Genomic DNA, 16,724 nt, shown 5'->3' on the forward strand with positions numbered 1-16,724 from the left:
CATCTGTGTGCTTGCACAGGTCTGCATTTGTGGGTATGTGTGCATGGATGGTTCACTATGTTCATTCACAATATGTATGGGTGGGTGCAAGTAAGCATGTGTTAATGAAAGAACACATTAAAAGCAGTACACTCTGGGAATGAATACACTGTTATTGTCTCAGGTAATAAAAAGTAAATAAAAAAAATATTAAACACAACACAAAACCAAACCAACAAACAGAAGAAAGAAAAAGCACATCATTCATGCTGATTTATGCAACTTTCAAATCAATCTTTTTACGCTTCACCCTTTAGACTCACGTTTAAGCTAATTCCACAGCAGTAAAAACATTCCAAATATTTCATTATCACAACATAATTAGAAAAATAATAGAAAGTAAACCAACAGTTGTGTCTCAAAACATCTAAATTAATAAACATGATGCACAGGTAAAATGTACATCAAACTTCTTCTATGGAAACAAGAATTCATTATTTTCACGATCACCATGCATTTATTTCACAACCACCATGCATTTTTCACCACTACCACTGAGCTTTTTTTTTTTTCAACTTAACCTTGCTACTTGTGTCCTAAAGAACCTAAGTTAATAGTCATGCTCACAAAATATATACTTACTGCAAAAAAACCCCAAATATATCATTTTTCCATCTGCAATATCTGTCACACAATAGTGATGTGATTTTCAAACATCTATCAGTATCACCATTAATTAGTGATGTGATTTTCACAAAACATATATACCAACCTTCCCAACCCACAATAAAACAAAACGAAAAACAAAAGTAAACCAACGAAACACCTGTAATACCTGTCTCTCCACTTCTTGCTTTTGGTTCCAGCTACGGATGCGCTGCTTCTCCTCCCCAGTTCTGAACGCACGTCGAGATGACACAACAGGGGCTGTGCTGTTGTTCACCGTGCTCTCAGCATCCTCAGAGGGTTTGCTGTAAAACGTTGTAGCTTCTGCCTCTTTTGTTTCACTGTAAGCATCAGATCATCATAAGCTATTCATCATCTGTAGGAATCATTAAAAAAAAAAAAAAAAACACCAATCAATCAATCAATAAATATATCTGTATCTACATCTATCTATCTCTCTATCTCTACCTTCAATGTCAAGAGATTATATCCACAAACTGTAAGAATCCTGAGGAAACAAAGTGTTCATAACATCAAATAATCATTATCAACAGATCATTCTTAAACTGTAAAAATCTCAAAGAAACTGAAAATGCAGAAAATCAAGAAGAAAAAAAAGGCATTGCTCTGTTTTAAAATCCAAGCTTTAAACATTGTTGAAATTTAAACCGATACTGGAAAGGGAAGGCACTCATATTAATTTTCAAAAAATATTCACAGTAAAAATATGAATACTGTAATCCAGAATACAAAAATCAAAATACAAATAATATTGTCATTATAAAATAGACTGTGCCCTGTAAAACAGGCTATTTCTAAGTGTCTTAAAACTTGAACTGAAATTTAGAGTATTCACTACAAGAGTGCTCAAGAGTGCATCAACAGTGCTTCATATATAAAGCTTCCATGGTAACACACACACACACACACAAATAAGAACATTATGCTAAGAAAACAACAACAACAACAACAAACCCTGCAGCAAAAGGACAAATGACAAGTCATACACATAACTGACAGTTTCTTTTCTTTCTATAAAAGCTACCTTTTTTTTTCAAAAATAGAAAGATTTTCCTTACTCTTACTCATGTTGAGTATTTTAGAAGAAAGCAAATCCATAACTAAATGACCACCTTTCTCTCTAAATGACCACCTTTCTCTCTCCTATCAATCCAGTATACACACACAACAAACTGCTTTCAATTAACCTCCTGACTACTGCTGATGAGTATGCTAGACAATCAAGGGAGGTCACCTCACAAAGTCAAGATTTAAGCTTTTGGTCAGGATGTCAACCACCACTTTGTATTCAGGCTTCTTCTTTATATTCCATTATTTATGATCAGCAAAATCAATATGACCATTGGTAAATTCATAAGAAGAGCAAATGCATTTCAGACTAATGCAACACTTATCTTATTTCACCAATGTTCAGTCGTGAAGGGGTTAAAGACAACAACAACAACAACAACTTACTCTGCAAGTTTCTCCTGGTTTCTGCGTGAAGAAATCTTCATTTGATCATAAAACTTGGGTGGCTCGTCTGACTCATATGTGTACTCAGAGCGAGGCCTCTGTCTCTGCCACTTCCGAAGTGCGGCAGGCGGGCCAGAGTCAGAATCCTCACTGGTTGTCTGCTCATGGTGCTTCTCCTCCCGTCTGCTGGCACTCACTTCGTAGCCAGCTTCAGCAGTTGGAAAACAAAGACACACTGATTGCTCCATCCAGCAAAAACAAGAAAGACACAAACAAATCCAACTCCCCCCACGAAAAAGACACCCCTCTCCCACCCACACCCAGCCTCCCAAATGCAACAAATACAATTTAGACAAGTGAGGCAAGGCCTTCAAGACTCACTTGTGATACACTTAAAAAAAAAAAAATCTAATCGTTAAAATGTGTTTTGTATTTGTTATTATAAAGGTTCGAGTTGAAAAAAAGAAAAAGAAAAAAAAAAAAGTCCTAATCAGATTCGAACCCCGCGTGTTCGGGTGAGAATTAACTGTCTTACCCATTACACTATTGGGGCTCCTTAACGGACGTTCTAAAATTTAATATTTGAACATACGTTTTTAAAGGGCGATAAATCAATTGCGGTATTCACAGTGAGAACGCTGTTTAAATCATATTATTCTGGAGTATCTTGGGCATTCAAAAAATCTTTAAGGGCAATAAAAAAAAAATTCTTTTTAAGTCCGCAGTAAAGGAGACGTGGCTATCACCGCAATCACACTGCAACATTTAGCCGTTTTCTCTAGATCTACATAGATGTACAAGTTTAGTTACACCTGCCGGGAATGTAGTACGACACGGTCGATTCAATTTTAAGCTGATATGAAAATTTAATATTTTGTTAAACTAATAACATGTAGCGCCAAGTACAAGTACTTCTAAACATCGTATGAAGTGAAAGGGACTTCATTTTGAGAAAAGTCAAGACTGGAAATTTTTTCGTTTCATCAATTCAAGGGTACTAACTCACAGGGTTTACAATTTTTAACTGTGAATTCCGACTGATTCTGTGGATATTTTTATGGCAGTTTGGGGCATAATCCAGTAAGTGATGAGGCATTCACAAATCTTTCTCTGAATAAATATTTAACGGTCTCCTTCTCCAACTTTCCATCACATGTTATCGTGTATTGTCCATTGAATATAGGATTGAATGAGCAGGTCAACAACTTGAAACAAAATGGCGTCGTTTGCGTTCGCGAAGAATATGAGCATGTGCTTTGAATGTGTATAAATATGTCTACACAACTGATTTTTGCCCATGACCTGGGCTCAGCCAATAGATCTATAAAGTCCACTCGTCGTATTGATTTTAGCATTTTCTGAAAAAGACCACTTGGGCGAATGAACATATTGAAAGCCCTGTACACTGAGAGTAAAACACACAAGCTTTTTATGTATTGAGTATAATTTCAAAATGTAATGTTTAAGATGAGAAAGATCAGTCCCCTATCATTAATTACAGATTAATTTCCCTTTTTTACTATCTGTACCAAAACGTTTGCAAAATAAATAAAACTTCCATGCTTAGCAAAAGAAGTTCCTATTTGAACAAAAAATGATAATAATGACTGCTCTTGTTGTTGTGTCAGAATATCAGATCAAAGTGCCAAGTTTAGAGAATACAAAAAATAAAAATATAACAGTAAATGCAGTTTGCATATAATTTGGCTTCTTTTTAAAAAAATTTTTGTGCAATATTGTTTTAAACAAGATGACTGGAAAGAACTGAATTTTTCCTATTTTTATGCCTAACTTGGTGTCAACTGACAAAGTATTTGCAGAGAAAATGTCAATGTTAAAGTTTACCATGGACACACACACACACACACACACACACACACACACACACAGACAACTGAACACTGGGTTAAAACATACTCACTTTGTTTACATAAGTGAGTCAAAAATGCAAATAAACAGAATAATGTGATAGTGGAGGAAAACAAGTGCTAGTAAAACAGGTCTTCTTCAATGACATACATTTAAAAACAACAACTGTGTTGTGTTCTACTGTATTGTATTTCTGCAACTCCCTTTTTTTTTCTTCTTTTTTTGTCCAAAGGAATGTGTCTTTTTGTGTGGATTATTGAACATAATTTTGCATCAGAAAGCTCTCGTCACCATTGGGTTCTTTTATGTGTGCTTGGCACAATCTGCATGTGACAAAGAGAGAACGAACGAACGAATGAACGAAACTGTTTTAATTGAACTTTGGCCATGGACCACAATTCAAAACCAAGGGACTGGGGGTGGGCATGGGAAGGGGTATTATAACACTTGAATAGATGACAAAATATCATAATGTTCATGGACTTGACATCAATTCTACTTAATTAGGTCTGAGTATATGATTTCTCCTTTTGATCAAATGGAAAATAAATTTTGATACATGGAAATTTCTCTGCTTGTTGTTTGATCGCAGAAGTGGAACTAAGAGACATGTTTAAACAGTCTTGAAGAAATTTTGTCCATAAATCATTATATATAGAACAAACAAACAACCAATGGTATTCATCTTCTAGTTCACCTTGGCAAAAAGGACAATGCTTTAAAACATCATTTTCAGTGTACCTATTAACATTGTTATTCAAAGGAAGCACACTGAATCTGGCCTGAGACAAAGAGAGAGAGAGAGAGAGAGAGAGAGAGAGAGAGAGAGAGAGAGAGAGAGAGAGATTGAAAGAAAGAGCAAGAGAAGATACAAGACACAGAGAAAGCAAAAACATGAAAGAAATTGAAGCAAAAGCAAGAGAGATAGGACACGGGAGAGAGACAGAAAGACAAGAGACAAGACTGGAAAAAAGAAAAAAGAGAACAAAAAAAAAAAAAAAAAAAAAAAAAAAAAAAAAAAAAAATCAAACACAAAACACATACCTGTCACAACAGGCTTGACGTCACCTTCCGCAGCAGCCTCCTTCTGCGATGATAGCAATGACGACGATGACGATGACTGTGCCGACGATTGATCAACCCTCGTTCGTCGCACTGTGATGGTGGGTCGTGATGCCACCTCCACCTCCCCGGATGGAGGCACCTCCTTCCCCATCCCTTTATCAGAATTCTCGACTCTGTAAGCTGCCGCTGGAGTTGTCTGCCCCACGGCGGGCAGATTCACATAGTCATCTTCGTCTTCATCCCTTGGGTACAGGTGCCTGGTTCTGACGGCCAGACTCGGCCGCGACTGGGTCTCCGTCTGCAGGTTCTGAGAGGGCGCCAACTCCTCCTCGTTGCTGGAGTTGTCTCCTCGATGGTAGGGTGAGAAGGTCTGAGCATCGTAGCCGCTGTCAGAGGAGGTGGATGTTGGGTCCCCCCGCCGTTTGCTCTGTAACAGTATTTGACAGAAAGGGGGAGGGCCATGAAGATTTTGTATTTATTTTCGTCACAACAGTTTTCTCTGTGTGAGTACTTTTTTTTTTATGGGTGATCAAATAAGAAATACTTTCCATTTTCTTGTTCTTTCTTTTACAAAGCAATCCACCCCCCTCCCACACCACCTTCCCCCAAAAAACCAAAACAGAACCAGATGTACATAATGACAAAACATCATATCAGTTCATGTAAGACATTCTCCATACAGATCTCACAATGCTGTTCTTTTTTTTTCTTTTAAGCATTGTTTTAAAGGTTTCAACTCATTAAACATGTTATAATAAAAACAGCTACCAGTATGGTGTTGTTTTGATATCATTATTTTAATTTCAAAACATTCTCTACAAAGATCTCACTATGCTTTTCAATTTTGTTTTGTTGCTTTTTTTGTTTGTTTCTTTGTTTTTCTTAAAGCATTTCTAAAAAAAAAGATTTCAAATCATTAAACATATCATAAAAACAGCTCTGCAGTTGTTCTAATATTATTATCATCTTGATTTGTTTAAACATAATCATGCATCATAGAATCAATTACCTGTGGTTTCACCTCTGGAGGAATATGCTCCTCTATCCAAGGTCTCTCTGGCTCCTCTTCTGCTTTCTGTTGACACATTTGCTTTTTTTAAAATCTAATGATCAAAACATTAACAATCAATAAAATTAAAAAAACAAAAAATTATAATAACATTTTCCTATACATTCACTGATATGATCAGTGTTTTTATCATGTGCCTTTTCAGTATGCTAAAACGAGACAGTTTGAAAATTTAACTTGAATAATATCTATCATGTACATTTGCCTTTTTGTTTTTGCTCATGTAACTGTCTTTTTCTGTGACCACCTCTCCCCCTCCCAGCCACCACATCTGTAAAAAAAAAAAACAAACAAAAAACAAAAAAAACAAAAAAACAAAAAACCCACCACAACCCCCCTCCCCCTCCCCCCCCAAAACCAACTGTTTCACAATGTTGTTACTGAAAGGGAGAACATTTCATGTCAGCTGGTTGCTTATTTTTCTTCCAGTTATCTCCCTTCCACTCACTGAGCCCCTTCCATTGCCACAGAATGATTCAACCAGTTTTTAAGTTACTGCCTGTATTTTAGAACCCACAGTTGTACTGATGCTGTAATTCTTCATCTTTTTCTCAATACAAAGGAGAATTTTACCTCAAAGGTACAAAGCCATCCTTTCTAAAACATGTCATATTTCACCCTCTCACAGCATTTGAACAAAGAAGTGCACAACATTCAGTATCGGGAGCCCTAAAATTAAAAGAAATGGAAGCTTTCAATTGTAAAAAAAAAAAAAAAAAGGAAAAAAAGAAAAGAAAAAGATATGATACCTAGATAAACAGCAAAACCAAGATGCTGCCAGCAAAATAAATAAATAAATAAATAAAAATAAAAATTAAAAAAATCAGGGAGTTTCAAATTAGATTAAAAAAACAAAACAATATATATATATATATATATATGATTCCTAAATAAACAGCAAAATCATGATGATGCCAGCAAACAGAAGAAAAAAAAAAACCCACTAAAGCAAAAGAAAACATCTTCACTGAAGGACACACACCTGAGGTCCATCCCTGGAGTCCAGACTATCAAAGGAATTTTCTGCTCGGATGGACGATGATTTTGAGACACTCCTGTCCGGTGTGTCCACATCTTCATCTGTTGATAAAAAGTCTTCGTCCTCCTCCAGGTCATCTGAAATGTACAGCATACAGATTGAAAGTCTGAGTCACATCAATTGCACGGGAAAAAAGAAAAGAAAAGGAAACTGAACTCTTATATTCACTCCACGCTACATGATTTCTGCATGCATACATTTACAATAAAATAACCACACTATGGTTCAGTAGAAAAACAAAAACTGAATTTAATAATGATTCTATACCATTTCTTTTAATGATAACAGATGAGGGTGAGAATCATAATGACATACATACATACCCCTACAATCTATCCACATGCTGTGTTATTTTTGCTTTCTTCTTTTTCTTTATGACGGCTGGTCACATACTGAATGACAACACATGCACGCGGCCGTTACAACCTGCCAATCCCAAATCCTCACCTCCAGAGCCAAGGAACCTCTTGACCCGCAGTTCGATTTGACCCGACCTGACAGAGTCCTGCACTTTGCGGGAGAGCTCAGCAGAGGTGAGGCGTGCCACGTCCTGTCCGTTGATGGACACCACCTCGTCTTTGGCCTGCAGCTCATTCACGTCCGCTGCACTGCCTGCAACGTCCACACACTGCCAATTTAGTAGTCTGAGATGGTGCATTGTGTTGTGTTGTGTTGTACTTTGTTGCACTGCACTGCACTGCATTGTATTACTCTATGTCACAACAGATTTCTCCATGTGAAATTCAGGCTGACCTCCCCAAATGGTGTATTATATTGTATTGTATTGTATTGTATTGTATTGTATTGTACTGTATGGCGTTGCGTTGCATTGTGTTGCGTTGCATTGTATTGTATTGCTCTTTGTCAAAACAGATTTCTCCATGTAAAATTCAGGGTGACCTGAAGAGAGACCGCACCACTTCAGTGCAGAGCCACTTCTCTCTCTCTCTCTCTCTCTCTCTCTCTCTCTGCCTGCAAGTCTGTTTTCCTATCAAAGAGGATTTTCCTGTACAGAAATTTTGTCAGGGACAACTGTTTTTATTGCCATGGGTTCTTTTTTTGTGCACTAGGTGCATGCTAGGCATGGGACCTTGATTTATCATCTCATCTGAATGACTAGCAGGCAAACCACCACTCAAGGTGTATCATGGAAGGGGAGGAACCTGCTGGCGAGAGTAGGATTCGTCAGATTCTCTCACTTCCTAGGACACGTTACCACTTGGGGAATGAACAGAACAAGAAATACCAATGAAAGGCAAGTAGTTTATGCCTACTGGGGGCATTGAAACATCACACACATGCATCTTATACACACATTATACAAAAATAAAGCTGTAAGAGTGATCTCAAAACAAAAAGCCCCACTTAAGCAAGCAAGTAAATACACATGTATAGCAAGTCGCTTTTCAATTGCAATTGGTAAAATTCTTTTCCCTATCCACAGATAAAATCCTATCGAAAAGAAGTGCATGTGGAAGAGAAAAAGGATTTAAGTTTTACTAATAATTAATATCCTTCAGTTGCTGTTTCCCAGTAAACAATAAGTGGAATGCCACAGAGTCCGACTGAGCGGGACAACTAAAACTGGTGGACAAGTGGATACAATCTCTCTATACTTGTCCACTTGGCAACCAATTCTTGACTCTAACAGAAAGATGTGTAAGACTAAGAGGAAGATAAAGCAAAATGACTGAGAAGAACCTTATCATAAAAGTTTCCTGATTTAGTATTTTACACTTTTTTAATAATGATGTTGGCACATTACAGCACAAACTTTACCCATTCATTTCCATCTTACAGAATTCTTTACACACACGATTTGCACCAACATACTTATTTCAAACACTTAAATACATATTCAATTTTTGTCTTATGTCACAAAATAGGTGTAGGTGTGTGTATACATGTGTGTGTGTGTGTGTGTGTGTGTGTGTGTGTGTGTGTGTGAGAGAGAGAGAGAGAGAGAGAGAGAGAGAGAGAGAGACAGAGATACAGACACAGACACACACACACACACAGACAGACAGACAGAGAGAGCACATGAATGTTTGCATGCAAGCATGACTGTGTGTGTGGAAGAATGGAAAATATTTCTAATTTCTGCAGTTTTGAAATTGTTGACACTGACACAGCGACTGACAAAACACAATCAAGGAAAGTTTTTAAAGCAATCTCCTTTGACGCCTTTGACACAACAGAATTACAAACTTGTGCCTGCACAATCAAACAGAGATGAAACTCAAACTGAAATTTATATATTCATTAAACATGCTACCTTTCTGTCTAGTCATATTTTGTAGACTGTGAACATGCCCACTTAAGACTAAAGGTTATGAAAACTCAACAGAAATTTTCTAATGTTCTGCAGTGCATAAAATAATTTGTTCCAGTATTGTCTAATATCTTTTTACTGTTTGGTTCAGCGTGTCAGTGTATACACAAATCATCATTCACAATCTATAAATTATTCATCTGCCTGTCCAAATGATGATGGTAAAATAAACTGTCAAGGACCCAGTCTGGTAGACTTTTGGACACATAGATCAATCTACAAGCATATTCTTTGCATTGACATAGTATACAAATCTATAACATAAAATGTTTGAAAACTGAAAAGACAACTACCTGTATGATCACAGTTCAGTCAAATGGTTAGTAAAAAAAAAAAAAAAAAAATCAACTAATAAAATCTACAAATTATAGTCACTTAAAAATCAACAAATGAAACTATCAAAAGATAAAAAGCTTTACTATGGATACACCAGAAAAAATAACTACTTGCACTTGTAGAGACCTGGACAAAATTTATCCCCAACAGCCAGACAACTTCACAGACACAGATAAAAATATGAAAGTATCTTTCAAATATTATATTGCATTGTATTGTATTGTATCATACTGAAAGGTATTCAACTGTATTTTAATTTTTTTTTGCCACAACAGATTTCTCTTTGTGAAATTCATAATGCTCTCCTGAGGATTTGTTTTCCTATCAAAGTGGAATTTTCTACAGAATTTTGCCTGGGACGACCCTTTTGTTGATGTGGGTTCTTTTACATGCGCAAAGTGCATGCTTGGTTTAACATCACATCCAAATGACTAGAGTCTGGAGGAGGAGAAAATACTGGCGAGTGTGTGATTTGATCCCCTGCACTCAAATTCCCTCGCTTCCTCAGCAGACATGTTACCACTAGGCCAACAAACACTCCATTTATAAAATTATGATTAATGGTAAAAAATAAAATAAATCTTAAATGACAAAACCATTGATTTTGATGAATAACAAAACATATCAAGTGCTACCTAATTTCATACCATGATGTGTTGGAGAAAATTAGAGTTTAAATGATCTTTTCTGAATCAGGTCTGGTAAATTTAGCATGAATCTACATTTGGAAAAGTTTATAAATAACAGAATACCAGCTGTTAAACCTGTATGTTTTAACACACACACACACACACACACACACACACACCACACAAACACACATGCATACCCCCCCAACCCCCTACACACACACACACACACACACACACACACACACACACACACTCATTGTTCTCTCTCTCTCTCTGTCTCTTAACTATGCAAAGTTATATCCTTAAAAAGTTAAATATGCACTTGGACTTGTCAAGTTTTATCAATCATAATCAATTAATGACTATCAATCATAATCAATTAATGAACAAAACATGTGCACACAAAGTGACAGACCAATCTGCTTCATGTTCTAAGTGCATGTGTGCAAAGTTAAAAAAAAAAAAAAAAAGAGAGAGATCCAAGAAAAAAAAGGAAAAAAGAAAGAAAAAAAAGTAGCAAAACCAACAAAAGTGAATCAACTAGTCATTAGACAATATCCAACATGAAGAGAAAAAAAGGCAAAATGGTTCTTTCTGTAGCCCAATGATTATAACACGTGATAAACATAAACTATAATTTTTTTTTATGTAACTCTCTCTCTCTTTCTCTGTCTCTGTCTGTCTCTCATAAAGAATATGAAAAAGAAAGTGTATAAGACTCTTAAATCTATGGTATAACATCATTTTGAAAAAAACAACAAAAAAAAACACTTTGATTTGTGCACTACAAAAAACAATAAATCAAAACAAAAACTGTGATAAATGATTCCATCTTTTTTTTTAAAAAGTATTAGTACATAATTTTGATCAGCAAAATCAATGACACATATTAAAAAAAATATTCACAAGAACTAGTGATTGCACTTTTAATTCATGCAATACCTATTTAAATAAGGTTCAGCGGTAAAAGGGTTAATTTTAAAAAATCTTTTTTTCCTTCATATTGAGTAGTCTATAATCACAGATGTGATAAATTATCTATCAGTACAAATAACAGTCTACTCACATATAACAACAGTTCATAAATCATCAAAAACAGAGGCAAAAGAAAGAAAGAAAGAAAACAAAAAAACTGAAAAGTACACAAGGTGACAAACTAGCAAAAACTGAACACATGACAGCACTGTCCACACACACACACACACACATCATATTCAAACTCACAACCACAATCACCCGGCTACATTATTTTACACGACACAGCAGAACACATCTGGCAGCAATCTACAGGCTTCAAGACTTTCCAAGTGACGGTCACTCACTTGGTTGGTCATTGACACAAAACCACTCACCATGCCTTCGGTGACTCTTGTCTGTCCAGCACACAGGTATTACACAAGTGTTTAAAATTGCGTTAAAATTGCGTTGAAATTACCTTCAGTTTAAGAACAACTGATACTCAAAACAAATCTTGCCCTACCTGGACTCCCTGTACTAAAAAAGTAAAACATATATATTTGCAGAAGCCATCAAAGAGGAACCACACACGAAACAAATAAGGGCACAGAATGAGAGGGGGGAGGCTGAGAGAGCGTTATACTAAGTGAACCTGCAGACTAAAACAACATAAAAAAAGCCCACCCCAAAATAGAGATTTCAAATGCATCAATGGAAACTTTTCACTGACAGGTTCATACAATCTTCAAAGCATGAGACATGGAATATATATCTGCTGCAGCACACTTGAGTTTAACCCCTTGACCACTGCCGACGAGTACGCTTATTAGTGAAAGGCTGTCACTTCACTGAGATAAGAGAGCTTACAGGTAAGGATGTCATGTCAGTCACCGCTTTGCATTCTTTTAAGACTCTTTCCTCTTAGGATTACATATTACTTTTGATCCATGAACTGATGAAATCAATGACACTATTGATCAACTACACAAAATGTAGTAACTGCACTGTAATTCATGCCACAATGATCTCATGTCACAAAGGTGCAGCAGTCAAGGAGTTAAATCAGGATCTTTGCTCGAGTCAATAACTTTGTAAGTAAATCATCATGGCTCTAAACACTATAAATCTGTGCATCAAACACTGCAACAGCTGCACAAGGCAACAGATTTCACATGATACAAGAAGTTACCAGCATGCTAAATTTTAGCATAAAAAATGCTACAGTTTAAGCTAAACTATATAGCGCTACAGCTTAGCTATTCTCCACAGTGCTTCAGTTAAAGCTATACTCTATAGTACTCCAGTTAAGGCTATAAGCTACAGTGCTGTAGCACAGCTTTTCCCTATAAAAACAAGTATAATGCTATAGCTTGGCTATTCTCTATATAGTGTTATCTAATATTTAGATACTCTACAGTACTACAGTACAACAGATTAGCTTTTCTCTACATACTATAACTAAAGCCTTTCTTTACAGCACAGTACAAAAACTAAGCTATTCCTTTCAGCACTGTATCTTCGCTGTGATCTTTTTCAGATCAGAGAAGTTCTGATGTATAATAATGGATAAATCTGTGATGCTCCTAGTCCAAATAAGTAATAATGTACAGCAACCAACTGACCAAGACAATGCATTAAATGATATGTATACATTATATGCACAGCGGGTTTTATCTCACTGTTTTGTCACACACATGTTACAGACCATGTGCATGCATGAATGCACACACACCCTGTATGTGTGTCGGTGCATGCACATGCCTCCCAATGCATGAATGAAACATGTCTTCATGCACCTCTAACAAAGTCTTATTCATCATGACCAAACTGTACACAACAGTCACAACTGGGTGACTCACAGTCACAAGGTCAGACTCAACTTCCGACACAGAAAATGGATGTGACAGCTGGGGACCAGGTTTGCCAGCTGGGAGTAAAATGAATATGTCATGCATGTTCCACACAGCTGACAGCTGATAAACACGCATCATCCTCAGGACGCAGGTAGTAAGTATTGATGTACAGGAAAGAAGGACAATGAAACTGAGCTTGGAAGAACACACTGCGATAAAATATATACACATGCAGTATGCATGCATGTGCATATTTAACACCAAATACTGACAAATGAAAACAACACCAAACAGTGATCAATGAAAACAACAACAAAACACACAATGTATACAACACACACACACACACACACACACACACACACACACACACAAACACACACACTCACTCACACACACACACACACACACACACACAAACACACACACAATCTTTTAATAAAAGGATCATCACCCTGCATTTCTGATAGTTCGTGAATGTTCACAAAAACACTGAAGCCTTCAGTTTGATCTTCACATTGCAAAGATCAAGGATGCAAACTAAAATCATGAACAAAAAACAAAACAAAAACAAATACAAAAAATAACAACAAACAATAAACAAACAAACAAAAAATATCAGCAACAATGGACTCATGAAAATCCAACCTATGTTTTCTCCAAGGTAATACTTATTGCCGTTGTTGTGACTCATTATTACTGAATGAGTAATAGAATTTTTTTTAAAAGCTAAATCAAATGTCAGCATGAACATGAAAGAAAATATCTGAAAGATAATCTGCTTACCAAGTGCCACTTTCTCCACCACCACTGGCTGTTTCTTGTCGGCTCCCCCACCCAGTGTGAACCCAAAGCCTTTGGCGCTGTTGGGCTTCTGACTGATCTTAATGGTCTTCTCCACATAGTCCTGCAAACACCACATCATCAACATCACATTTCATCAACAAATTGATTTTTGCACATTATTATCAAAATGCATAGTAAAGAAGGCAGAACTGAGATCACTTTCAGTTTCTTAAGGAGGAGTCATTACGTTCAGACAAATCCATATAATATGCTACACCACATATATGCCAAGCAGATACCTCACCAGCAGCATTATAATAACCCAACACTTAGTTGGGCCTTGAGACATTTGAGTGCAAGCATCTATTTCTGATCCAATCATGGAATATTTCTTCTACAGAACTTTGCCAAAGGACAACACCTATGTTGGCATGGGTACTTTTTTTCTGTGCTCCACGTGCGTGCTGCACACAGGACCTCAGTTTATCATCTCATCTCAATGGTGAGATGGTCAGTTTGATTTTACAGTCAAACTTGGAATAAAGGGTGAGACTGGGATTAGAATCCATCCCCTCATGGACACTCTATTGTCAAGTTACAAGTCTCTGAACCATCCTACCTCCTTCCTCTTTGAAAGCCTACAACCAAGCCTTTTGCTAACCCAGCACTTGTCTAAAGTTATCAGTATGTGTGATGGGATATCATTTAAAGAAAGTTCCTCTTCTTTATCCAGTCCTTGTCTACAGTTACCAGCATGTGTGGTGAGACTAACATCTTCCTAACCCAGCCCTTGTCTACAAAGATCTTCTTTGCCCAGCCCTTGTCTACAAAGATCTTCCTTGCCCAGCCCTTGTCCACAGACAAAGATCTTCCTTGCCCAGCCCTTGTCCACAGACAAAGAAAGATCTTCCTAATCCAGCCCTTGTCTACAGACAAAGATCTTCCTAACCCAGCCCTTGTCTACAAAGATCTTCCTTGCCCAGCCCTTGTCTACAGACAAAGATCTTCCTTGCCCAGCCCTTGTCTACAAAGATCTTCCTTGCCCAGCCCTTGTCTACAGACAAAGATCTTCCTTAACCAGCCCTTGTCTACAGATAAAGATCTTCCTTGCCCAGCTCTTGTCTACAAAGATCTTCCTTACCCAGACCTTGTCTACAGACAAAGATCTTCCCAACCCAGCCCTTGTCTACAGTTACCAGCATGTGTGGTGAGACAAAGATCTTCCTTACTCAGCCCTTGTCTACAGTTACCAGCATGTGTGGTGAGACAAAGATCTTCCTAACCCAGCCCTTGTCTACAGTTACCAGCATGTGTGGTGAGACAAAGATCTTCCTAACCCAGCCCTGGTCTACAGTTACCAGCATGTGTGGTGAGACAAAGATCTTCCTAACCCAGCCCTGGTCTACAGTTACCAGCATGTGTGGTGAGACAAAGATCTTCCTAACCCAGCCCTGGTCTAAAGACAAAGGTCTTTCTAACCCAGCCCTTGTCTACAGACAAAGATCTTCCTTGCCCAGCCCTTGTCTATAGACAAAGATCTTCCTTACCCTGCCCTTGTCTATAGATAAAGATCTTCCTAACCCAGCCCTTGTCTACAAAGATCTTCCTTACCCTGCCCTTGTCTACAAAGATCTTCCTTACCCTGCCCTTGTCTACAAAGATCTTCCTTACCCTGCCCTTGTCTACAAAGATCTTCCTTACCCTGCCCTTGTCTACAGCTACCAGCATGTGTGGTGAGACAAAGATCTTCCTTACTCAGCCCTTGTCTACAGCTACCAGCATGTGTGGTGAGACAAAGATCTTCCTTACTCAGCCCTTGTCTACAAATGTTCCAGGTATGTGTGATGGGACTTTACTGAAACACAATTCCTTACCCAGCCCTGGTCTACAGTTACCAGTATGTGTGATGGGACATTGTTCAAACAAAGTTCACCCTTCTCATTACCCAGCCTTTGTCCTCAATTATCAGTATGTGTGATGGAACATTGTTTTACAAAGTTCCTCCTCCTTAGTCCTTATCCATCCCTTGTCTACTGTTTTAAAATATTTTACCAACACATATTTGAATATGTGACACTGACAGGACATTGGTTTAAGTTCTTACCCCTTCTCTGTACCCAGCCCTGTACATTTCAGTGTTAATTTCTACAAACTACACTTTGCGAACTTACAATATTAGATCTATACAATAACATACATGTATGATGTAATCATATAATTTCCAGATCTGTTTCTGTAAAAAATATATATAAAAATATATTTAAAAAATGCTGAGCTTAATTTTATGTAACCTGAAGATGTCCGTAACATTATATGAACATTATGGACACTAAAGTAACTCAGAATACCACTGACAATCTATAGATCTACATGTCATATAACTGAGGAGCCTCCCACATCATACAATATCAATTATGCCTGAAAATGTTTAACACTGATACACCATACAATGACACATCTATCTAATCTGTAGATCTATCTATTCTGAACAATACTGTTTCATTCCAATCACTTCCTGCAGTACAGATGGTCAGTACCTCACTCTCAGTGGTCAGAACCATTTCCCATCATTAGATGTTTAGGTAATGTTTATCTGTACAGGTCATCAAAACAATTAACTGAACTTTACATGAGTCTTGAGAACAAATTAATGTTTATTGCCACA

The 16,724-nt window shown here is 37.2% G+C and overlaps 1 protein-coding gene across 3 annotated transcripts in view; it reads right to left on the reverse strand.

Annotated features, from left to right (window-relative positions):
* The window catches only part of LOC143283780 (uncharacterized), a 333,779-nt gene that overhangs the window by 18,289 nt on the left and 298,766 nt on the right, over positions 1 to 16,724 (reverse strand). For all 3 annotated transcript variants that reach the window (XR_013055451.1, XM_076590144.1, XM_076590145.1), the window contains exons 11-17: positions 14,060 to 14,180; positions 7,611 to 7,775; positions 7,107 to 7,240; positions 6,065 to 6,130; positions 5,035 to 5,482; positions 2,122 to 2,329; positions 815 to 986 (exon numbers count right to left, since the gene is read on the reverse strand). Coding sequence is in view for 2 of the 3 variants with exons in the window: in XM_076590144.1 (XP_076446259.1) it covers positions 815 to 986; positions 2,122 to 2,329; positions 5,035 to 5,482; positions 6,065 to 6,130; positions 7,107 to 7,240; positions 7,611 to 7,775; positions 14,060 to 14,180 (1,314 nt within the window). In the remaining variant the exon portion in view is untranslated. The remainder of the gene's footprint in view (positions 1 to 814; positions 987 to 2,121; positions 2,330 to 5,034; positions 5,483 to 6,064; positions 6,131 to 7,106; positions 7,241 to 7,610; positions 7,776 to 14,059; positions 14,181 to 16,724) is intronic.

The sequence above is a fragment of the Babylonia areolata genome, chromosome 7, assembly GCF_041734735.1.
Source record: "Babylonia areolata isolate BAREFJ2019XMU chromosome 7, ASM4173473v1, whole genome shotgun sequence".
Lineage (NCBI taxonomy): Eukaryota > Metazoa > Mollusca > Gastropoda > Neogastropoda > Buccinidae > Babylonia > Babylonia areolata.